At 61.5% G+C, this 23494-nt stretch overlaps 2 protein-coding genes across 6 annotated transcripts; one reads left to right on the top strand and one right to left on the bottom strand.

Moving 5' to 3' along the window:
* The first annotated feature begins 336 nt into the window (after positions 1–336).
* TNIP1 (TNFAIP3 interacting protein 1) lies at positions 337–16746 on the top strand. Of its 5 annotated transcripts, none has more exons than XM_075056370.1 (18): positions 337–483; positions 8035–8205; positions 9203–9325; positions 9634–9716; positions 9943–10011; positions 12058–12249; positions 12448–12542; positions 12621–12702; positions 12943–13035; positions 13279–13344; positions 13507–13638; positions 13719–13847; positions 14169–14291; positions 14605–14730; positions 15056–15136; positions 15301–15495; positions 15768–15858; positions 16222–16746. In XM_075056370.1, the coding sequence occupies exons 2-18, from the start codon at positions 8073–8075 to the stop codon at positions 16284–16286; spliced, it is 1878 nt and encodes a 625-aa protein (XP_074912471.1). In that variant the 5' UTR covers positions 337–483; positions 8035–8072; the 3' UTR covers positions 16287–16746. The 5 variants fall into 5 exon arrangements, with proteins under 5 accessions (XP_074912471.1, XP_074912472.1, XP_074912470.1 ...); XM_075056371.1 differs by lacking the exon at positions 337–483 and adding an exon at positions 2034–2156 and having other exon boundaries at positions 12946–13035; XM_075056369.1 differs by lacking the exon at positions 337–483 and adding an exon at positions 2034–2156.
* Positions 16747–17398: 652 nt separating this feature from the next.
* GPX3 (glutathione peroxidase 3) lies at positions 17399–20462 on the bottom strand. Its single transcript, XM_075056378.1, has 5 exons — positions 20208–20462; positions 18930–19083; positions 18561–18678; positions 18309–18408; positions 17399–18204 (listed from the first exon to the last, which is right to left on the bottom strand). Exons 1-5 carry the CDS (start codon positions 20292–20294, stop codon positions 17971–17973), a joined length of 693 nt encoding a protein of 230 aa, XP_074912479.1. The 5' UTR covers positions 20295–20462; the 3' UTR covers positions 17399–17970.
* Positions 20463–23494: the final 3032 nt, after the last annotated feature.

The following is a 23494-nucleotide window of genomic DNA, read 5'->3' as shown; positions in this document are numbered from 1 at the left end:
GAAGACGCATCCTGTTCTGACTTGAGAGATGGATGAGGATGGGATGGAAACACACATGGGACAATGATGATGCCTCTTGTAAGATGCAGCAGTTTCCCTGGGGAGAAGCACAACATGTTTGCAAACCCAGTGAAGCTGCTCAGAAACCAGGCGAGGAGAATGATGTAACCAGGCTCTCCAGTTGTCCAAAAGTGAATCACAGCCTCCATGACAGCCCCCCCCCTCCTCCTTTTGCTGACTAATACCTGACACAGCTCAGCAGCCCCTGGAAGGAACGGCACAGGAGAGCCCTTTAAGCGGTGCCTGGCTCCTTATCAAAACAACGTAGAGGCTGTCTGGGGCCTCCATCATGGGGAATTCCCCTTCTCCATGCCTAAAAGTAAGCTCAGCTGGGCTGGCCTTCCTGCATTTGGGGATCGCAGCCGGAGAGCGCGTGGCCCAAAGGGCTCTCACCCACCCCGAGCCCCTCCGCAACCCTGCTGGGTGAGTAGAGCAATGCTTTTTTCGGTGCGAGCGTGCCCAAGATGGAGCAAGGAGAAGGCAGACAGCTTTTCGGCTGTGAGCGTGCAGTACTGTGAAGCAGGGCCGTGCCACCCCCCTCCTCTCCTCACAGAAACAGAGCAGGGTTTGGCTATTTTTTGCAGGCTGAGACATTATCTTATAAACAAGATGCTTTCTGGTTCTGTGGGGCTGCATTTAGCTTTGAAGCCAGGTTTTCCAAGCGTTTACAGAACAGCACTGGGCTTCTGGGGTAAACAAGCCCTTTGGGGAACAAAAGGGAGGACATTGCTTGTGTGTGGGATCCTGCTTTCTTGTCCCCCGTTGAGACCTCAGACACAAGCATAGCCAAAGAGCATGTCAGGGTCCCAGCACCCGCTGAGCTGTCTCGTAACCCAGCCAGGCTGCCGGGGCAACGTCCTGGTTGAAGGGCAGTCAGGTAAAGGACTTTGAGGTTTTTTTAATTTTTACAACCCAAAACATCAAATCACCAAGAAGCGGTGGAACTGTCTGAACAGAGCAGAGTAGGACGCAAGGACTGGGATAGCTGGAAACAGCACAATTGTCAGTGAAGGACACCTCTGCGAGCCCAGCAGCAGTCACCTATGGAGGAAGTATCAGTACAGGCAGAGAGCAAGCAGGATGTCTGCTTACAGCAGGCTTTCTTTGCTTTTGGTTTGTTGTTTTATATATTTATATATATAAAAAACACCTTCCCTGTGGCAAAACCAACACAAGAAACAAAATCAGGTAGCTATGGAGCGAGTCCCAAAGAGACAGATGAAACCAGAAGGCATTCCCTGTGGTTCTTGCTCCTCTGGCTGATTTCTGTTGTTCACGAACGCACGATAATCAAAGCAGCGGCACACAGGAAAAGGATCCCCGATAATAAACACCCCAGCTAGGGGGTGTAATTTCCTTGTATAACATTAACTTGACACAGACTCGGTGGGGAATTCTCCCTGCCTCAGCTGCTGAGGAGGAAAGACCTGGTAAGCCTCAGCAGGCCTCTGGGAGCAAGCAAGTCTCCTTCCCGGGGCTGAGGGGAAAGCCTGGGACTGCCACGGCCCACCTGCCCGAGTGGCCGAGGACCTGGGGCCTCCTCAGCACAGCCTCCCCTCAGCTACTCCTCCACACCCCAACCCGACCGTACCCCACAAGCGGCACCGGGGCCGCCAAGGGATTCCTCCCCCCCGGCAACAAGGCGCCGCGGCTGCGCCCTGCCCTCCCCTCGGCCCCGCCATTTTGTCTGTCTCTCGATAAGCCGGGGGAACCGCTGCTGGGCTCGGGCCTGCCGCTCTCCGACGAGCGGAAACCCCCCTTAAGGCAGAGACGGGCCTGCTCCTTCCGCCCCTCAGGGCCCCACTATGCCGCGGGGGGCGTCCACGGGACCCCGGGCAGCCCCACGGAACCCCCAGGGGACAGCGAACAACCCCTCCGCCATGACGAGCCACCTTCCCCCTCCACCTGCCCCGCCCTCCTTCTTTATACTCTCTGCTCCGCGCCGATTGGCTGCGGCGCCTGTCCGTCAGGCTGGGAATTTCCCGGGGGCGGAACCAGTACCCCCCCCCCCCATCCCAGCCCCGTTTCCTCCCGTACTGGCGGCGGACCGGGCCGGGCCGGACCGGAGCGGTCCCGCTTCGGGGGTGCACTGGCAGGTGAGCTCGGAGCGGTACGGGGGTTCTGCCGCCCTTGGGGAGAGGGTCCTGGCTTGGGGCACCGGGGTCTTACCGTGCGCCGGGGATGGCGGCTGGGCACCGGGTCCCGGTGGTGGGAAGGGGGCCGGTGGGGTTCGGGGCGGCGTGTCGGCTGTAGGTGGCCGGTTCCCGGGCTCTCGGTCTGCTCGGGTGGTCGGGGTGAAACCCCGCAGGGGGCCGGGGCCGCGCTGTCCCCCGGGGATCCGCTCCGAACCGCGGGCGGGTCGCGATAGTCGTGCTGTGCCTCAGTTTCCCCTCTCCCGGGGCAGGGCAGGGGCTGCCGGCTCCTCTCGCCGCTCCCGACGGGGCAGCCTGGTTGCAGGGGAGCCGGGGCTCACCGGCGGTGGCAATGCCCGAGGGAGGAGAGGAGGAAGGCTCAGGGGGGTGCTGAGGTGGGGGGGGTCCCTCCTGCCCCCCCCCCCGGGCCGGGCAGCCCCGCACCGCTGCCGTCCCCCGGGCTCGCTCCTCCCCTGCTTCTGCCTTGCACAACCCCGGCGTTTCCCCAGACCCACACATCTGCTTTCTGACTATTTATTTCTGGGCTTGCGGTTCCCCCCCCCCCCACCCTCCGCCCCGGCAGGATCCCACCCCGGGGGGCTGCGGGCGGCCGTGGCTCCAAGGAGCGTCCAGTCGATGCTGGGTGGGTTTTTTTTTTTCCACTCTTCGAGTTTTTCCTCCCCATCCTGCTGCTGGTCCAGCGGTGTGCGGATCCAGAGGTTGGAATAGCCGGAGCGGGGATGGCAGCATCCCCCCCTGCTCCTTTGGGGAGGTGGTGCACAGTTTGCCTCCCCATCTCTCCTCATTCCAGGCTAAGGCCCCCACTGAGGGCAGAGAGGGGGAAAAAAAAAAAGAGATGCTGTGTCCTGCTTTTGGGTGAGAGCAGCTGCAGGTGGGATTTGGTGGGGACCTGCAGCCCCTCGGAGAACTGGCTGTCCCGTTCCTCGGTGCCCCTGGGGACAGATTGCTCCCTGTTATCAGGGAGGCAAGTGCAACCTTTCCCCTTTAGCTTGTTTTTTTCCATATGCTTGAGTGAGTAAGAGCTGTTCTGCTGCCACAGGCTCTTTTGGAGTGCAAATTTCGTCGAGAGTGCTGGCAAAGGCAGCCGAAGTGTGCTGGAGATGGGAGACTGGACTTTGGGCACTGAGGCGAGTTCTGGAGGCAGGAAGGCTCCAGCCAGGCGCGTCCTTGAGAACTGTCTCAGTGGCAAGGTGAAGTAAGCAAGAAGAAAAGAGGAGAGGCTTTTTGTAGCCTTTGGCATCATTCCTGGCTTTGCAAGAAATCCCACGATGCCCTTTTGGCCTGACCTAAGCCAAACAGACCTATTTAGCACAGGGCTGTGGGTTGTTGCTTGCCAGCAGCTGGTACAAAACACTTGTGGGTGGAGGAAGCTGAATTATCTACTCATGTGGCATTGCAGATTTCGTTTTAGAGCAACAATTCTCACACTTTGGGTGGCAGAGGTAGCTTTGCTGGTGTAGCTTTTTGATGCCACTGTCTTCTGCTGCTTGGTTGTTGCCTGGCTGAAGTGCGCCAGGTTGGGCAGGAGTAGCCCCAGTTGGGCTGGAGCTGCAAGGAAAGGGGTGGCTGTGCCTTGCTCTGCTTTGAAGTGCTGTGATGAGCAGCCATGATGCTACTGAGCTCCGAGCAGGAGGAAGAAACGGAGCAGGCAGCATAAAGCAAGATGTGTTTGCAGCAGAAGACAGGGTCTTGTGTAAAACACCACCATGCTGCCCAGGGGAGCACCACCACCAAGTCTGGCTGCGTGTCCTGCCTGCACTGCAGCTTGGACCCATGGTGAGGAGCTCTGCTGCTGCGTGTAGTTACCTGTGTTTGGAAACCTGGCTCCAAATGGGGAAATGCTTTATTTCTCTTGTGAGCAACCTCATCAGAAGCAGGTTGTTTTGTGAAGCCTCTGCAGGAGGTGGGTTTCTCAGGCGAAGGTGGGATTTCTGGCCAGAGGACATCTGTAACATCTGCTGCGTTTCAGATGGGGCTCCTGCCTTTCCTGCCCTCTTTCTGCAGCCAGCCAGGCTGGGAAGATAAATACTTCAAGTGGAGGTTCAGACCTTTCCCTTTGAGACCTGAGCCTTGCAATGCCTGCTTTCCTCTTCTTTTATTACTCCCAGCCCAGTGGACTGCAGTGCCCAGAAAGTCTCCTTATTATTGCTTCCTCCTAAAGCCAGCTCTGCTTTTGCTTTCCTGCAAATGAGACCAGTCCAGCAGCCCAGGAATGGTTGTCCCTGGTCTGGGGAGCTGCTGAAGCTCTGGAGAGGAAAAGAAACCGGGCTGGGGGCTGTGGTATTTTGCAGATTTCCAGTAAAATGATCAAACAAAAAAAAAAATCCCTCCATAGTGTCTGAGTGGCTTTTGCTTTTCTCTGAGGCAGAGGGATGCTGGGGGCCCAGCAGCCCTAGTCATGGGAAAGCGGTGCTGGCAGCCTGCAGGGATTTGCTTTTGCCTTGTGCGAGCTTGGCGGGGAGGAGACTTCCTGGGAATGTTGCATGCCGGGGTAAGGAAAACCCCGTTCTCCGAAGGGCTGGGCCGAGCCCCCACCATGGATCACAGGATGGGAACTGATGGGCTGACAAGCCCGTGGCTTCTGGAGGCTGGTCTCTACCCCGGGGCTTGCTGCCGAAAGCAAGCCTCCAGCGGTGCCAGCCTGCTCGCTGTGCAGGATTCCCATCCTCCACCTTTGTATCTGCAGCTGTTCGGTAATTTTAAAGCAGGAATTGGTTCCTTCTGTCTCTTCTGTGTGGCTGGTGCAGCGATGGCTGCAGTGCTGGTGGCCGTGGCAGTGATACACATCACCCTGGGGGACAGGGGGGAACAACCTGGCCACAGCTGCGCAGTTCCAGCTCACTCCCGAGCCACAGCACAGCTATTTAAATACCACCGTGCTTTTGTCTTCACCTGGGAGTCTCCCCTGCCCGCTCGCTCTCTCATTCTCTCCTTTTGCTGAGTTGTCCTCAAAATTTACTACCTAAAGGTCTTGGTGCCCCGCTTGCAACCAGCAACACCCACGGGCGACCACGGCATCTGGCAACCTCTGCCGGCGGCTGGGCACAGAGCTGGTGAGCTATAGCTGGGCAGCCGTGGTCCGTGGCTGGCCCTCAACCCCCCCCCCGGGGCTGTGAAATACCATCAGATTAGCTTAGAAACCGTTGATTGGCAAAAAGAGAAGTGTTTTCTGGTGGTTCAGTGGTTTCTTCTGGAGTCTGTGGTAGTCGTGTTTTCTTTGCATTTCTAACCATCATTAGGTTCTGGTCTATAGTGCTCTCTCTCCTCCCCTGGTGTTTTTATTGAAACGTGAGATTTCTCACTGCAAACCTCATCTTTCAGAACTCTAAAGGAACAAAAACCAAATCAGGATGGGGAACAGTGACCTGGTCCAGGGTCCTCTCCCCAGGGTGACAGTTTAGTCCCAGGGGTTCCTTGCAGAAAGGGCTGTTCCTCCACTCCAGGCAAACCTGCCCTGACCCTGGCGATGGGCTCGAATGCTGCAGAAACCCTCCCCTCTTGCGGGGTCTTGTTTGCTGGTGAATTTGTGGCTGGTCTGTGCTTCTGTCAGCTGGAGATAGTTCAGTTCCTCTCCCCGGCTGCTGTTTGAACACAGCTCCCGTGGCCCCTCTGCTGTCATCTCCCTGGTGGGGTGCAGACCTTGGGTAGAAAAATCCTTGATAAAACCTTGAGAATTGGGAATAGCAGAGGCTTTCAGTGGCTCCATCCAGCTGGAAGAACATGGTCTCTGCCAATTGGCAAGGTGGTCAGCGCAGCTGGCTTGGGTTTGAGTGTTTCATGCAGGAGTGCGCAGGGGCAGGGGACCTCCCGTGTGTACTGTGGGGCAAGGCAGAAAACCTCCTGGTTTGGGATCTGGTATTCCAGGCTGCTGCAAAGCCACATGGGGAAAGGATGCCACGCGAGAGGGCAGCTTGTCCCACCTTCCCTGACCCAAACCTGTGTTTGTCCCAGTGGAGGACACGGATGCCCCATAAGATGCTCACTGTAAAATTGCTTTGCTGACCAGCTCCTCCCAGACACCCAGGTTTGGAATTTGGAGCAGCATGTGGTGACTGGACACCAGTGAGAAACAGGCTCAGGTCCCCAGCCTGCCTGTGAAGCTGTCTCTGTCCTCCACCAGGCAGGTAGCGTGGCCACAGGCGATGGCATTTCCCTGCATGGAGGTGCCATCGGGTCCCCAGACCACGTGCGTGCCACCGCACTGGTTCTGTCCTGCCCACCGGCAGGGTCTGCTCCGGGATTTTTCCTCATCCCGTGGTGGGAGGCTAGGGGGGGATTTTGTACCGGCTGTGACGATGCTGCCTGGCGCTGGGACCAAGGGCACAGAAACTGTCCTGGTTCTTCTGCAGCTTCCTGTCAGCTGCTATGGGCTCCAGAAATAGCTGCCGTTCAGCCTGCCCCATGCCGCATCTGGGCAGCTCCCGGTGGTCACCACCTCCAGCCGCTTGGGACGGGGCTGCCGGCTCCACGTGGGGGGGTCACAGGGAATGGGGGGGCTTGGTGGCACCTGCAGAGCAGGAGGATGGTGAGACCTGCTGACAGACGCGCCTCCCAAAAACAGACTGCTGCTGAGGCCGTGTGTAATTACCTGCCGCCTAGGCAGGCGTTAATTGCCACTCCAGTTGCGGATGCTGCCAGGTGGCAGTTGTCATCTGGAAAGTCCCTGCCGCTCCCTGCCAGGCAGGTCATCTAAACCGGTGATCAGCCCAGATAGCTTGTGGCATGAGCATTAGTCTGAGGTTGAGATGGTTTCGGGTATGGGCTACCCCCCTTCCCCTTTCAGAATGCCTCCGCCTCAGCCCCCTCCCACTCGAGAGCACCCAGCTGCCTTGGCTGGGTGGAAGAACGCTTGGGGGTGCCCACGGGTGCTCCTGGGGTGCCCCCAGGCAGCACCCCAGCTCTGGCTTGCATCGCCCCCCAGGGCTCTCAGCTGCTGTGCTGCTTCACTTTATAACAAGCTGGCATCAGGGGGGGATATTTTTGACAAGTTGTGCTGTAATTCACAGCAGCTGCTTTATCACCCCCAGGAGGTGGGTGAGACCTGGAGCCAGGATCCTGCCCAGCCATCCCCAGGCCAGACCTTGGTGAGGGGGAGGCCTTAGGCCACCCACAAATGCAAGGAATTAAAAAAGCAAATAGTGTGCTGGGTGCAGGTGTTTCCTCTCCTCGTGCTCTGCTCCTGGCCCAGCACATGCCTGGCTGTTCCCTATGCCCTGATTCGGGAAGCCGTGCTGTTGGCAGCTGGTTTTTCTGGCTGGGCTGGAGGGCAGAGTGGGTCCCTGCCTGTCTGCTGGGGCTCGTCCCCCGCTCCCCGGTGCTGCCCAAACCAGCTGGCAGCTGCATGTTAAAGCTTTTGGAGCTGCAGACACTGTCCCTCTCCAAACAGCCCCCCACGACCCTTTCTGCTCCCCCAAAATATCCTGCAGTGAGCAGGGTGCCCCGGTGACAGTACCCAGGACCACACTGGTGTGGATGGATGCTCCTGGGCTGGGTCTCCATCCCACCAGGATGCAGCGACGGGCGGCTGCGACCTCCTTGGGGACTCCCGCACCCCGTAAGGGTGAGAGCCAGCCCAGGGCTGCTGGTGATGCCTCCTCGCATGACACTTCTCATGGCTGTGAGTCACCCCGGCACGTTCACACCATACAGGGCTGGAGGAGGAAGCGCCTTCACCTGGGACACTTCTGCGCTGGCTGGCGAGCAGTGAGGCAGGGCTGCCTCTGCCAGCACAGCACCCCGAACCCCAACACGGTTGGGACCAGGGGACTGCGGTGCCGTCTGGAGCCAGAGGAAGGTGACGCCGTGCTCCGTTGTCTTGCAGGGATGCCTGGCTGGGAGGTAGGCGACTGAACGGCGGGCATGGAAGGGAGAGGACCCTACCGCATCTACGACCCCGGTGGGGGCTCGGAGGAGAATGGATCCACGGCCTTTGAGCGGCTGGTGGAGGAGAACGCCCGGCTGAAGGAGAAGATGCAGGGGATCAAGTCTATTGGTAACTGCTGCGTGGCTGGGGGACGAGGTTCACCTTTGGGGCAGCTCAGCCTGTGCCCACCAAACCTGGGGGTCTCTTGCTCTGTTTAGGAAGGGTGCTATAAGAAGCTGGGGATCTTGGCACTGGGGCAGCAGTAAAGCTCTCCTTGTCCTGCGGGGCTGAGCAGGGTGTCTGGGCTTTTTTCACGCAGAGAGAGCAAGGCTTTTGCTGAAGTCCTGGGGTGTTTTACAGTGGGTTAAGTGGCTGGAAAAAAAAGGCAAGTGATGGAGCAAGGTCAGCTCCTCGGAGTCCTGCAGTGGCAGGTCGCAGATGCCGGGATCTGTTCTGCTTTTGATGAAAGCCCCCACCTCCCGTGATCCCTGTCAGGTCAGGGGCTTTTCCCAGGTGCTGCTCAAAGACCCCAGCATTGGGCGCTCCCTGCAGCGGCAGGGACGTGCCAGTGTTGATACGGTCCAGCCAAGTCATGCCACCCCCTTTCTCCTCCCCCACCCGCCCCTGGTTTTGCTTTCGGTCTCGTGACCCAGCTTCCGCTTTCGAGTCCCGCTTCTGCAGCCGAATTTCCACCTGCCTCATGATTCCCGTTGTGTCACCATAGCCTTACCTGGGACCGGGACCCACTGGTGTGGGAGCAGCCACCCAGGGTTGGGAGAGGATTGCATTGCTGGTGCCAGACCCCAAAGCGGGCAGGCTGGACCCCTAGATCCGGCTTAAATTTATCTTTTCTGGGAAGCAGAGGAGACCCCTCAGAGATGCAGTGCTGTTCTTCTGCCTCCTGTAACCAGTCCTTTGTGTGTCAGCACATGGGGGACTCTGCAGCCAGTGAGCTGCTGGTACCGCTTTGCCGTTGGATTTGGCCAAGAAAAGTTGTTTCTGGATGAAGAAGCATCGTGCTGGGCACTTCTCCACCCAAACAGGGGGCTTGGTGTTTGTGGATGGGACTGCTGCAGGGCAGGCACTTGGGGAAGGAGGGTGAGCATCCTTCTGTTGCCCCCAACAGGAGAGCTGCTGGAGGAATCCCAGGTGGAGGCATCCAAGCTGCGGCAGAAGGCAGAGGACCTTGTGAAGGACAACAAAATGCTGATGGCAGCATCTTCCTTGGAGGACCTGGTGGAAACCGGAGGTAGGAGACGTGAGGCTCAGTGGGGAGGCATAACCTGATGGCTCAGGACCCTGAGCTTATGGGAAGGGAGAGGGTGTGAGGGAGGCTTTCATGAAGCCCTGCAGCCCTGTCATCTCTGGAGTGTATCAAACCACTGCCGTCCTCCCTTGTCCTGGAGGGAGGTTTCTGTCCCATTCCCATAGCTGGGGTAGAAACCATCTATCAGTGCCCAACATTGCAGGGTGTCTGCTCTCTGCATCCCTGTGCCAGGCAGGGAGAGGCCCTGCTCTCCAAAAAGCTCATGGCTACCTCCTCTCCCCTCTCTGCAGCCGTCGGCCCTGATCCCAGCTCCACACACGCTGCCCTGGCCAGCGCCCAACCGGACACAGAAGCACGGAAATCTCCTCCAAGTGTGAGTCTGAATGCAAGAGCTAGTGCTGGCACGGCTGGAGGGAGAGACTCTCCATCTAGTTAAAGCAAAAGGAGGCAGCCTTTAGCCTCTAGAAACAGGGATAAATCTGAAAGGAGGGGTCAGCTTCCCTGCTGTGCTCCCGTCCTGGCAGTCCCTGCCTCTGCATGGTGGGCACCCTAGCCTGCCGTTCCCTGGGGAGACCTGACCTGCCCGTCTCCCCTTGCAGGGATCCTCCTCGGAGTTCGAGGTTGTCGCTGTCGAAGCGCAGGGGTTTCCCCAGGAGAGCGGGAGAGCGGTGAGTGGCCCTGGTGCCTGTGGGATTTGGTGGGCGGCAGATGGAGAGTCCAGCCGGTTGGTGCGGCGGTGGTGGTGGTACCAGGGGTATGGGAGGGTGTGCAGACAGGCAGCAGTGTGCCCCGGTGGTATAGCTGCTGGCAGGCACAGGCAAGGCTGAGGAACCTTGAGTCAAGGCAGCCCTTGGGCAAACGGCAGAGGAGGGATAAACCGCCCAGGCATTCCCAGGGGAGCAGAGCCAGCCCCACATATGGCCCCAAGGACGGTGCTCGTGCTGCAGTGCTCGGCCTCTGACACCAATGGAAGATGAGGGGACCTGGCCAGTCTGCAGGCAGGAGGGAAACACACAGCCCCGTGGCTGGTCCTCCCCATGTCTCACTGGGGCCAGAGGGCTTGGGAGTGATGGCACGTGAGCCCCGGTGTGTACCGCTCCTCTCGCCTGGCCAAGGTGGGGAGAGGGGACAATGTGCAGGCTGCCTTCCCAAGGACAAGGGCTCCTGAGAACAAGTGGCCTGGCCGGGCTGCCTGGGCATGGGGCCACCGAAGCAGCCACAGCCAGACAGGGACACTGTCATCTCCAGATGCCACGTGACAGGGACAGGAAGGGCTGTGATGGCTCGGGGAGCTGTCAGTGATGCTCTGATGCTCACCTCCTGATGCCGGCACTGGGTGGGAGAACCAGGTTTCCAAGCCCCATCGTTGCTGACAGGGTCTGCCCCAGCTGAGGCACCTCCGTGTGCTCCATTTGCTGCCACCTGAATGTACCCCATGGCTTGCACTGCCCTGTCCTGTCCTCCTCTGGCTTTTTGTGTGTGCTGGAAGGGAGAGGAGGAGGGATGGGGAGCCAAAGGGGGATGAACGTAGCTTGCACCTCATGGTGCCAGTAAGGGGACTCAGTCTCATTGCACACCCCTGTTTGCATTGGCCAGAGAGGCTCCAGGAGGGATTGAGTCTTTTTGGACCCTCCTGGGGTGCAGCCATGGGGTGATGGAGAATGGGGTGACATCTGCTTGGCAATCAGCTGCCGACGCCAGAGCCGAGTGCCAGTCCCGTGCTTGCACCCCGGCGCTGGACTCGGGTCCTCGCTGCTTCCCCTTGCCAGGCTGGCGCTGGTAGGAGGAGCTGGCCGTGCCGTGCCCCGCACACACCCTCCCGTGGCAGTTTCGGGGCTGTGAACCCCAGGGCTAGGGACACACTGGGCTCCTGGCCCCACGCGGTGCTGCCCGGGGCATTCCCACGGGTGGCAGGCTGAGTCAGCGGGGCTGGGAGTGGAGCACCTCCTTCCCCGAGCTGGGCTCTGTTGTGCCGGCAGTGTCTCCTAGGCAATGGGGGAGTTCACCAGCCACAACAGGGGAGGATGAGCCTGTTGGGGACATCCCTCGTGCGTGGGTGGGGGTATGCCCTAACACTAGTGGGTTCGCCCTGGCCTGGGCTCTCCTGGCCACCGTTTAAATCCCATGCGTCACCCTCTTGGCTGCCGCCTGCTGAAGAGCCTGGGTTCCCAACGCCCGGCGTGCTGCGGTGGCAGGGAAGCCGCAGGCAGGGGAGCTGCAGAGAGAGGACAGGAGGAAGGAGAAGATGGAGACTGGGGTAAGACCACCCCTCACGTGGCAAACCTCAGCTCCTGGCACAGACCGGGTTGTATGTGGAAAGGACAGTCTCAGGAACTGGGATTTCTAGTCTTGGTGCCAAGGAGGAGAGCTCAGGGGGAGAAAGGGCCGGGGTAGAGATGCCTCCGTTGCTATCAACGAGCTGGGAGCATGATCTGCTCAGACTGCTGAGGGGCCTGTGGAACACGTGGGCTGGGAGAGCTGCTGCCGTAATGTCCCCCTCCACCCGGGGACATGGTGTCCCACGTCCAGCGGCTGGGAATCAGACCTTTACAAAGCTGACACAGTTTTTCAGCATACCAAGGGCTCTTGCAGAGTGTCTCAGTGTTGCCCCAGCTCCCTGCCACAGCCCTGGATGGAAGACAAGGCTGACCTGCCCCGAGAGGGAACTTTGCAATGTTCCTTGAACTGATCTGACTGCCCTTCCCCGTCCCCAGGACTTGGAGCAGCTGCCGAATGAGGATACCAACCTGCTGCCGCAGCTGCAGCAGCTGGAGAGCACGCTGAGCGGCTGCGCCAAGGAGGCCAGCAAGGACCAGGTCTTTGTGCGCATGGGCTACATGGCCTCCGAGCTCAAGCGCCTGGCCTCGAAGGTGCACAAGAATGAGCAGAGAACGTCGTTCCTGCAGGTGAGTGAGGGCTGGCCAGGCTCTTCTTGGGGGTTTTCCTCTTGTTGGTGGTTTGGTTTTTTTTTTTTTCCCACCAAGACCCTCCTTTCCACTGCGAGGTGGACACCTACCTCCATGCCAGGACTTGGTGGGAGGTGGGTGGCCAGGCAGGCTTCTGGGGCTGGCCGCAGTCCTCATCCTGCCGGCGTTCACCCCCAGACGCTGTGTGAGACGCTGCACAGTGAGAACAAGGAGCTGCGAACCAAGCTGGAGCGGGACCTGGAGCAGAGAAACCAGGCGCTGGAGAAGCTAAGGTGAGGGTGGGCGGTGAGGTGGGGGACAGGGCTGCTCTGGGTGCTTCTTCCCGCTGACCCATCCCTCCCTGCCTGCAGGTGTGAGAACCAGGAGCTCCGGAGGATGGTGACTCTGAGCAGCCAGGACAGTGGGAAAAGGGAAGCTGCTGAGCAGCAGCAGGTGAGAAGGCAGCATCGCCCTCGGGGAGGGCTGGGAAGGAGGCTGGGAAGGAAGCTGCTGACGTATCAGCAAAGGTGGCCTCATTTTAATCGAGCCCCCAGTTTGTCCCAGTATGACCAGCAGGACTTCTCAGGGTCTTGAGGGGATGGGGGAAGCCATGGGAGGGGAACCGGCTAGAGTTTAGCCGGCCTTGGGCACAGCCTCCGCAAAAGCCCTGAGGGTCCGCCCGTGCGCGTCCAGCAGAGCGGGGCCACGGTGGAGAAGGCGCCGGGCAGAGGAGAGCTGGAGGCCAAGGAGAAGAAGGTGAAGATCCTGGAGCACCAGCGCAGGGAGGTGAGGACCAGGCTGGGAGGGAGGCACTGCCAAGGAGGGGAGGGAAACGGGCAGCGGGGGCACGTGGGATGGCGTGGGGAGACCGGGGCAGGGCTGCGGAGCTGCAGGGAAGCACTGCTGGAGCCGGGATCTCCATCCAGCTGGTCCCCGAGGTGCTTTTGCGACGGCAGGCTGCTGGGGACTGCCATGGCTGGCTTGGGGCAGGGCTTGGGCTCCCATTCAGCCACCCCTCTCTCCCCACAGCTGCTGGAGGTGAATAAGCAATGGGATCAGCACTTCCGAGCCATGAAGCAGAAGTACGAGCAGAAGGTAGGGCTGAGTGCTTGGGGGGCACATCTCTTCTGGCTGCTGGCTGGGGGGGGACTCAGAAGAGACCGGGTGCAGGGGAAGGTTTTTGGGGCTGCCTGCGCCTCCTTCCCCCGCAGCGTGGGTCTTTCTGAGCAGGCCAACGTCCCCACTCCCTCCCGGCAGGTCACGGACCTCCACCAGGAGCTGGCCGAAGCCCGCAGGGCACTGACTGAGCTGGAGTCGGAGCGGGAGCAAAAGCAAAGGGATTTCGACCGCAAGCTGCTCCTAGCCAAGTCCCGGATCGAAACAGAGGAGGCGAGTCCCTCGGGAAGGGTGATGGGGAGCTGCTGGCCCTATCGCTCTGCCCTAGCTGATCTCCCTGCCGGGTCCTGCAGGCGGAGAAGGAGAGGCTGGCCATGGAGGTGAGGGACCTGCAGCAGAGGATGCGGTTCCTGCAGGAGCAGCTGGCTCCGGTCACCAGGCAGCGGGAATACCAGGAAAAGGAGATCCAGAGGCTGAACAAGGTGGGAGCCAGGGCACAGCCCCTCCCTGCAAAATGTCTTTTCTGTTCTCCAGCCTCTTCTCCTCTTTCAAATTCAAAACTGACCCTGATCAACCCCCTCCTGCCCAGCTCCTGGCTCAGGCAGGAGCTCGTGTCAGATGATGACCACCACATCCCTCTAGGCTCCCAGGAAAGGGGGTTTGGGGTGGGTCTGTAGTCCCTCTTGCTCTTGCCCAGTTATACCTGCTTCCCATGCTGGGCACATGCCTGTGGTCCTCCAGAGACGTCATGGGCACACTACTTTGCTCTGACTCTCCTCCCTGTTTCTTTTCTTCCTCTCTAGGCGCTAGAGGAGGCCTTGAATGTCCAGGCCTCTCCACCACCCATCTTTGCCAGTACCATGGAGCCAGCAGGGAAGGTGCCGCAGCAGGAGCTGCTGACCCAGAACGAGCTACTCAAGCAGCAGGTAGGGCAGGAGACGGAGCTACTGGAGGCAGGGAGGGAGCTCCATGTCCTGGCAAGGAGCTTGGTGTGGCCAGGAGCTGCCCCAGCAGCCCTGGTGGGTGTCAGTGCTGTGGTGGTGGGGAGTGGGGGACCGAGCTCAGCATCCTCCAGGCCCCTTCAGCTGGAAGGACCGCAGCCATGGGCCATCATATCAACCCACGTGCCTGGGGCTTGGCATAGCTGGTGAGGTCAGGGATGGCAACGCGGTGACGGCAAGTGCTTGGGGAAGGTGTTTGCCCTCAGCCAGGTTCACCCACATCCCTCCCTCCTGCCAGGTGAAGATTTTCGAAGAGGACTTCCAGCGGGAGCGGAGCGACAGGGAGAGGATGAATGAGGAGAAGGAAGAGCTGAAGCAGCAGCTGGAAAAGCTGCAGAAGCAGTTGGTCATCTCCAACAACCAGGTGAGCAGCGCTGGGTGCCACCAGCAGCACTGGGAGCACTGTGTCCACCCTGGGTATGTCGGAGGTGCTCATCCCCAGTGTCACAGCCCCCGTACCCATCTCACAGTAGGGGCTGAGGGGGGACAGAAAGGCCAGAGAGGTGGTTTTGCTGCTGCTTGTCCCTGCCAGAGCATCTCCTTTCATTTGTCTCTTCTTTCTGCCCCTCTCCTGGGGATCTGATGGGGGGGACTGGTGTGGGCATTCCCACAGGGCATTACAGCAACCCTCACCCCACGGACACAGAGGGTGGCAGGGTGGGCTCTGCACTAACCCGCCTTGCTCCCAGCTGCGAGCCTCCAAGGATGACTGCCAGAGGGAGAAGGAGGAGAAGGAGAAGCTGAAGAAGCTGCTGAAACAGCACAAACAGGTGGGGATGGGGAAAAAACCCTTCTTGGGCAGAGGGGCTGGGGGCTGCAGCCCTGACCCCAGCCCCTTGTCTCCCCTTGGAGGGGCAGCTCCGAACCGGGCGATGGGGGGTGGTGGTGGGCTGCCCCTGGGGGTCTCCTCAGCATCTCCCCTGGCTCCTTGCAGGCTTCTGGAGAGAGGCTGCACCCTGAGCCACAGCCGGGGCCACTGGGCCCTGCCTGCCCCATGTACCAGTACCAGTACAGTCCCCCCATGGCTCACCCCATGTACCACGGCTTCGATGAGTGGCAGCAGATCCGATACCCGCCAGCGATGCCGGGCGAGCACACACCGGGACAAAACTTCCACCATTTTTCCCCGGTGAGTGTCTACCTGTGCCAGCACAAAGGGGGAGCAGAGGGTCCCATGCGAGCGGCTCTGGGGCTCGCTGCTGAGCAAGTGGCTCCTCTAAGGCCACTGAATCACCTAGCAGGGAGCTGAGCACGCGTGTCCTGTTGGCACACGAATGCTCAGCCCTCTTCCTCTCCCTCTCCCTTCTCCTCCTCCTCGTGCCCTGGCAATCGAACACGGAGCGCAGCCTCGTGATTCACATCCCTGGTAATTCGCCGTTTCTGTTCCATCTCCTCCTGCAGCCCGAGTACCCTTGGCGCCCGCCCTGCGCCATGGCTCGCAGCCAGAACGCCCAAGCAGTGGCCGGGGTGAAACCGGTCCCCAAGGACTTGGGTAAGGCTCGGACCCTCGATAAGGGGGGTACCCTGTGCTTCACCCTGAGACCCTGGGGGGTTGGCTGAGCACTTGGGGGAGGGATGGGGGGACAGCTTGCCAGGCAGTGGCCATTTCCCTTCAGCCCCCACCTCTGATCAGCCGAGGGGATGATTCTGCTGTAGGGTTGGACCCTGCTGCGTCCCCCCACATCATCCCCACAGCATCTGAAGACAAGCCTGAGCCCCAGCAGCCCGTGGGGTTATGGCAATTGGTGCTCAGGAATAACGGCCACGCCATGGCTGGCATCCCTCCTGTGGGGCTCGTCTGGGCACGAAGAGCTGTGCTCACCCCGTGCCACCCCTCTCTTGTGTCTCAGAACAGGCAGGTCCCGGTTTGCCCTAACGCCAAGGACCAGCTGCGCTGCGATACCAGCAGAAGAGGAGTAGGGTGTGTGTGTGTGCCCGTGTGTATATATCTAGGAGCTTCCTCCGGCTGCCTATCCCTGTGCGCGGACATGCGGTGGACGTGGCCGTACCCGTGGCCTGGAGCGGCTCGGCAGCGCATCCCCGCGAAGAAAGTGTGAAGGAGGGACCGGAGGTGCCGTCGTGGTGGTGGCCAACGCAGAGTCAGTCCCCTGCGGCCATCCCCTTCCCCACGAGGCGTCAGCCCTGGCATTGCTGTAGACCTGAGCCAGGTCTTCAAGGGAAGAGGAGCCAGCGTTTCCCAGGAGCGTGCCAGGAGCTGCCCCGGTCCAGGGGCTTCGGTTCAGGCCCTGGAGGAGGAGCGGGTGACGGCGGGGACTCCCGGTGGTGGGAGATCCTGTGCTCGCAGGCGGGTGCCTGTCGCAGCCATGGCCCAGGCTGAGGGTGGTTGGTGTCTTTGTATTTATTTAAGGACTGAAGTGTAGCTGAGTCTCTCTGGTTTTATCCTGAAAGCTCTTCCCCTGGGGCAGCTTCTGTGTGGGGACTAGGAGGGATGCCAGGGCTGCTGCTCCCCATGTGCTCGGGTGCAATTGCTGGGCCAGAGGGAGCACAAGGGGAACCTAAACCTTATGTGGGCACCCCAGGATCTATTGCTCCAAGTGCATGCCCCCCACCTCCCCTCGGTGCTGGGCTCAGCCCCTCTCCTCTCCTGCCCCCCACCTTTGCCAGAGCAGGGAAACCCCTGTTCCCCTGCTCCCCCTTCTGCCTTTCCCTGCAGCAGTGGCCCTGGGGCCAGTCTTCCACATTGCACAGAGCAAATCTTGCTCTAGGAAAACAAGTCTGGAAGGGGAAAAAAACCCAACCACAACCAATGCTATTTCTGTAAGTGTGGCTGTTGTGCACATGACATGCTCCTTGCTGGGGGCTGGTCCCTGCTCCCAGCCCCTTTTGCCTCCCTGTGCTCTGCACTGACTCCCCCCCTGCCCCATCCTCTCCCCAAATGCTGGACTGTGATGATAAATCCTGAAAAAAATTAGTTTCTCTAGCTGGGAGCCATCCTTCCCTGCTGGTACTCCCGAGGCTGGCTGCCATGCCCTTACCTCTTTCCCTCCACCCCTGGCCAAGAAGCAGGGCTGTGCATTTGCAGAGTCTTTATTTGGCATTTTTTACGGCAGGGGGTGAGGGGCTGGCCGCCCCCGGCTGGGAGAGGAGCACGTCTCTACGCCGGGACTGCGGGCAGCTTGAATGCACTGAAGAGCTGCTCCGTGCCCGGCAGGATCAGGCCAGGCCCGCCCCACACCGGGGGCTTTCGGGCCAAGCCTTCATGGAGACGTGGTCTTCTGCTCCGGGGGCGGCTGGCCCCTGCATCCTCCCACTGCCCGGCAAGGCGGGATGGCGGAGCAGGGGGGGGCAAGCTGGGGGCCAGGAGGAGATGGCACTGCTGGGAATGGGAGGTGGGACAAGGGCTTATTGGGAAATATCCCCCTCCTATCGCTGAGGTCTCTGCCACCGGGTTGCCCAGCCCAGTATCCCGGCTGGGGGGTGTCAGAGACAAGAGCGATGGAGGGAGCAGCGTGCTGGCTTGGCGTTCGGCTCCTGGTGCCGGGGAGCATCCTGGGAGGGGACGAGATGGGGGGCGGCCCTGCAGCGGCCAGGGGGGATGCCGGCAAGGGGGAGAAACCACCCCTCAGGCCGGCAGCCCCAGCCTCTACTGGCCCTCCTCCTGCGGCTGCTGCTGCTCCTGCTGCTGCTGCCTTATGTAAGCGATGATGTCGTTCTTCACGACAGCGATGTTGGTGCGATGGTACCAGCGCATGACAGGCACGCCGTCGGGGCCCACCAGGAACTTCTCGAAGTTCCACTTGATGTCGTGGTTCCGCAGAGGCTCCCAGAAGAGGTTCTTGGGGTTCGCAAACTCCTCCGCCACCGGCGGACAGGCGTTCTGCAATGGGGGCCAGGGCATTACTGCCTTGCACCTTCCCCCCCCAAAAAAAACCAAAAACACCTGGATGCTGCCCCCTTGTCCCCCTTTGCCGTGGCACCCACCTTCAGGAAAGTGTAGACCTTCTGCTCCTTGGCCCCATTGACATCCCCTTTCTGGAAAAGCTGGAAGTTGGGGACGAAGCCACCCCCTGGCCGGACATACCTGCAAGGGGAGGGTGGGCAGGGTGTCACGCAATGGGCAGCTCAGTGCTGCACAGGGGTAGCAAGCCCTGTGCTTTTGGGGGCCACAGCCAGTAGGAGCTGCAGCCTATGCACCCGCTGCCTGGCTAGGTACCCCAAAAGCGAAGTACTCACTTCAGCGCAGGGAGGATTTCCGAGTTCTGGCCGGGTTCCTGCTTCCCGAATTGGTTGGAGGGGAAGCCCAGGACAACGAGCCCGTAAGGCCCCAGCTCATTTTGTAGTGCATTCAGTTCTGCACGCAAGCAGAGCCAGGGATGGGTTAGCAGGGGCCAGGGCTTACCCCCACACCTACACCAACCCCCCCCCTCCGAGCATCCCCAGCCGGGCCAGGTCCTGCGGAGCAGGCATTGCCCTTTTCCCCCAGCTCCCTGCGGCAGGACGGACCGTGGGGACCTGCCAAGGGCTGCGCCCCTGGGTGACACCGTCTGCTTTTGGGCTGCCTGCCCTGTCCCCTGGGGTGCCTGTGCCCCGCGGGACCCTTACCGAGGTACTGCAGGGTGAGGCCTCAGTACGTGGCCACGTTGACGAAAAGCACCATCTTCCCCGCATAGTTCCTAAAGGGGACGTATTCGTCCCCGTCGAGGGTCAGGGCCCCGTAGTCGTAGATGGTGCCCTGCACCGAGTTGTAGCATTTCACCTGTGGGGCGAGAAACGTCCCATGGGACCAGAGCGGGGGCTGCCACCCACCCCGCTCACCTGCCCCGTGCCCACCCGTGCCCACCGGAGCAGCGGGTCTAACCCTGGCACCGGCTGAGATGGCAGCTGCCAGCGTTGTGTCTCCTGCCCCGAATGGTGCTGGCAGCAGCCAGGCTCCGGCATGCCAAGGTCGCAGCAGTGGGACAGGCTGGCTTGTGCATGCACATGCGTATGCACACGTGTGCACGCCCGGCCAGCGGGGCTGGCTGCAGCTGGAGGGATGTTTACCCGGCCAGGGTCAGGCTGGAAGGCGAGAAGCTGGAAAACAGCCTGAGCTGGTGTTGCCGGTACAGGGGGAGACCAGTCCCAGCCTCCCCGGGGGCCGTGGGTGGGCAAGACCCCACCACCCCTGCATGCACCCTTCCGAGGTGGGGGCAGCCCAGGAGGGATCAGGGCTGGATCAGACCCATGCAGGGAAGGGTTGGGGTGTAGCAGCCTGTGCTTGCGGTGCTGCAGGGCTTAACCCAAGGGAGCCCATCTCCTGTTCCCGTTAGGGGGCCCAGACTCACCCAAGTGCCACCGATGGGCTATTTTGGGAGCTGGCAGGAGAGAAAGTCACAGGGGCTCTGCTCAGGGAGCTCAGCCTCCATGGGGCCGGCCAGATCCTGGCAGCAGGGCTCTGCTTCGCCCGCCCGGGGTGGGGAGGCTGGCTGGGCACTGGGGGTGACAGTCACCCACTGCTCTCTGCCCACCGGGGTGTGGGGACGCACCCTCCAAACATGGGTGCACCCCCCCGGACACTGCATAGCACAAAAGCCCCATGCTCTGCCCCTATGGGGGTCACTTGGGGTGGGTGGGGGATGATGAGGCTCTGTCCCCAACCCCAGGACAGCAATTCCCCCTTTGCAAGAAGTAGCTCAGAAAAATCCTCCCCCCCCCCGTGATCCAGGCACCAGGATTGAGGTGGGGGGGGGGGGGGGTGTCACAGGACCACCGTGCCCCACTCCTGCCCCTGGGAGCTCAGCAGCAAGCTTTGGGGACAAGCGGGTCCCCGGGGTGCCACCCCTCCTCAGCCCCCGTGGGGGGGGTCTCCCTCCCGTGTCCCCCCCCCCCTTTTTTCCTTACCTTCTCCCTCTCCTGACTCTGCCCCGGCTGGACGAGCCCAGCTAAGAAAAAGGGCAAAATCCAGGCGCTGCGGGACCAGCCCCCCATGGCCGGGGCGAGCGTGGGGTGCGGGCACCCACCTCACAGCCCCGGGGGGGAGAGCAGGGGGGGGGGACGGACACGGGACACACACACCCCCCCCTTCTCCCTGTCGCTTTCTGCCACCTCCGAGCCCGACAGCCGAGAAATAGCTGCTGGGCTGAGCGGGGGGGGGAGCCAATCGCCGGGAGGAAGGACGGGCCGAGGGCTGCGTTAACCGTGTGGTCCCTGGGACGGACATCGGGGGAAAAAGGGGGGGGGGGGGGTGGCAGTGCCACCTCGGCGTGGCGGGGACGTGGGACAGCCGCCAACCCACGGGGCGGCCGCGTGTGCCCAGGGTTTGTGCAACGCGTTCTTGTGAAGCAAGGACCTGGGGATTAAAAGGCGTTCGGTGTGGGAGGGGGGGGGGGGGGGGCAGGTAATGGCCCCAACCTGTGCAGGGCACCCAGGGGACAGTCAGCCCCGAGTGGGGTGCTGGGACCCGAAGAGCGGGGACCCAACCGCCCCAGCAGCGTCCCCGCGGGGAGGCTGGGCTGGGGGTCCCACGGCTGGGCTGCTCAGGCGTGGGGAAGGGTTGGTCAAGCTTCTCTTTTTTGCAACCCAACAAATTAGGGTGCTCCTAGAAGCAGGCCTGCAGCAGGGTCCCTCACGGGGGGGGGGGCTGTGCCGGGGCTGGGGGGCTGTAGCCCCACAGTGACCCCACTGTGGCCAAGGGCAGGGCAAGCCTGTCCCTTTAGCCCTTGGCATCCCCGGGGACAGGCGTTTCCAGGGCCCTGTTTGCATACCCGGGGAATGCAAACATTTACCCTGGGCTGGCTCCAAGGGAAATATCCGTGGTGAGGTGTAAATTCCCCGAAATCCTGCAAAAAAAAATTTATTTGATGGCAGAATTAACTAGCTGGGGGGTGCTGCGGTTTGGGGTGGGGGCTGGCCTGGAACAGAGGGCAGGACAGGGTGGCAGCGGGTGAGCCCCAGGGGGACCGTGGGTGCCAGCACGAGGTTTGGCTTTACTAGAAAGCAGGGGCAGCCCTGCCAGGGTGCTGTCACTGAGCCGGCTGCCAGAGATGCCACCAGGGAAGGAGAGCAGGGCCGTGGGCTTGGGGGAGGCTGGGAGCAATCTCCCATCCCATGTTCTTCGCCGGCAGGAACACCATGTCCTGGGAAAGGCTGATGTTGTCAGGCTCCACGTGCAGCCTTGGCTGGCGTGGGAGGGCTGGGGGTCGTGTACGTCCCCCAGGCACCCGGGGAACCCACAGAGCAGGGGAGCTGCAGTTCCCTCTGTCATGGGCAGCGTTTCCCAAAGCTTTAAACCGGCACTGCTACTGGAGAAGTGGCTTAGCCCTGCCCTGGCATGGGTCCCCAAGCGGTGTAGGGTGCTCCCCAGGGTCCAGGCAAACCCCCAAGATGCTCAGCCGCTGCCTGGGGACGGCCCAGAGCCCAACACAACGTGCCAACGGCTGGGCTGGCCGCAGGGATGCTCCGGTCACCCCTCACAGATGTGGCCATGGGTGGCACGAGGCGGCTCCTTCCCAAAACCGGGGAGCCTGTGGGAGCCAAAACCAGGGGCTCGACCCTCCCCACCCACTTCCCAGGCTCTGGGGAGATTTGGGGCCACAGGGTCATGGGACTGCAGCTCCTGGCCGACACGCTGCTTGCACCTCGCTGCATCCTGCAGCCGACAGGGACTGGTACGTGCCCGGCATGGTGCCACGCTCCCCAGCCAGCTCACGCTGCTGACCCCGGCCAGGGCTTGAGCCAACCCCCCGGGACAGAGCCAGGGAGCTGCATGAGGCTGCGCTCCCTGCCCCGCTAGTTCCCACCATGGGAACAGACACTCACTTCTAATTATATCCCCTAATTGACTGCGTGGGGCTTTGGTGGCTTTCCTGTGGTTAACAGGGACTTGGGGCCCGGGAGGAGCGGTGCGGCACGTGCAGTGGTGGCACAGCGTGGTTGTGTCCCTGATCCCCGCCACACGCAGGGCAAGGCCGAGCCAGTCCTGAACCGCGTTTTCCTAAAGCCAAAATAAAAATAAGGGACGCCTTTCTCCGAGTCCCCTCTCCTCGGGTCCTGGCACCGAATCGGCCTCGGTGGAGGTGGGGAACAGGGGAGGATTTAATGAGCCGCAGTCGATGGATCCTATCTCTGCCACTGAGCTTCCGTGGGACCCTGGGCATGTCACCCAGCGTCCCTGCTGTGCCGCGCTGTGCCAGAGGCAGCATGGAAGAGCCGAGGGTGCCGGAGGCTCCAGCGAGACTGTCTGAGGGCAGCGTGCTGCTCCACCCTGCCAGATCGGGGTCCCCCACCCCAAATGGCAGGCATGCTGGGCGGGCTGACCCTCACGCGAACTTCCCTCCTCTGTTGTTTTTCCACCAGAGCTGGGCTGGAGCTGGCTCCCGCCTGCTGCAGATGTTTGGCAGGAGTCCGGGGGCAGGAGGCCAGGAGCTTCCAGCCCCCTGGCCGCTATGCTGCCGCTGCCACCACCCTCCCCAGCTGTCCCAGAACCACGGGCCGGGGGCTGCCGAGACTTCCACGCCGGGCTGCAGGGCCACGGTGAGCACAGGGAATGTGAAACCAGAGGCGGGGAACCACGTACTGCTGCTGGCTGAGCTTGTCCCAGAGCCAAGCAAGGAGCTTCTTCCACGCAGAGTGCCGGGGACGGTGCCAGCGGCGTGCCGGGGACGGTGGCGAGGGACTCGGGCAGCAGCAGGCAGCATCGCCCCGGCTGGCGGCGGCGCTGCTTTCCCTCTGGCAGCCTGGCACGGCATCAATGCTGGGGCAACCTCTGAACTTTTGTTCTAGGTGTGCAACGGGAGGCGCAAGCAAAACAAGCTCTGCCAGGCGAGAGGCCCCAGCTCCCCCAGCGCCAAGGCTTCCCCCATGCTGCTGTCTCCGTAGCTCGCCCAGATCTCACCGCTCTGCTCCAGCCCGTGTGATTCCGCAGGTGCTGCCAGGGTTCGACAGCAGCCTCCCCGCTGGGCACGGTGCCCAGCACCCTTTGGAACAGAGACCCCCCGCTCCCCGAGTGCCCCCACGCCCCCAGAGCTATGGCTGTGGCTGCTGCCCCCTCCAGCATCCCCATCCCTTCCTCTCTCAGGCCAAGATTTGCCCCCTGCAAAAATACCCCTGGCCCATTGCCCCCCACCCAAAGGGGACAGGGGCACACAGTGACTCGCTGCTGCTGAGCAGGGGAGGGGAGACGGGTGGCC

Source organism: Buteo buteo, chromosome 24 (assembly GCF_964188355.1).
Source record: "Buteo buteo chromosome 24, bButBut1.hap1.1, whole genome shotgun sequence".
Lineage (NCBI taxonomy): Eukaryota > Metazoa > Chordata > Aves > Accipitriformes > Accipitridae > Buteo > Buteo buteo.
This window is presented reverse-complemented; position numbering and strand designations above follow the sequence as displayed.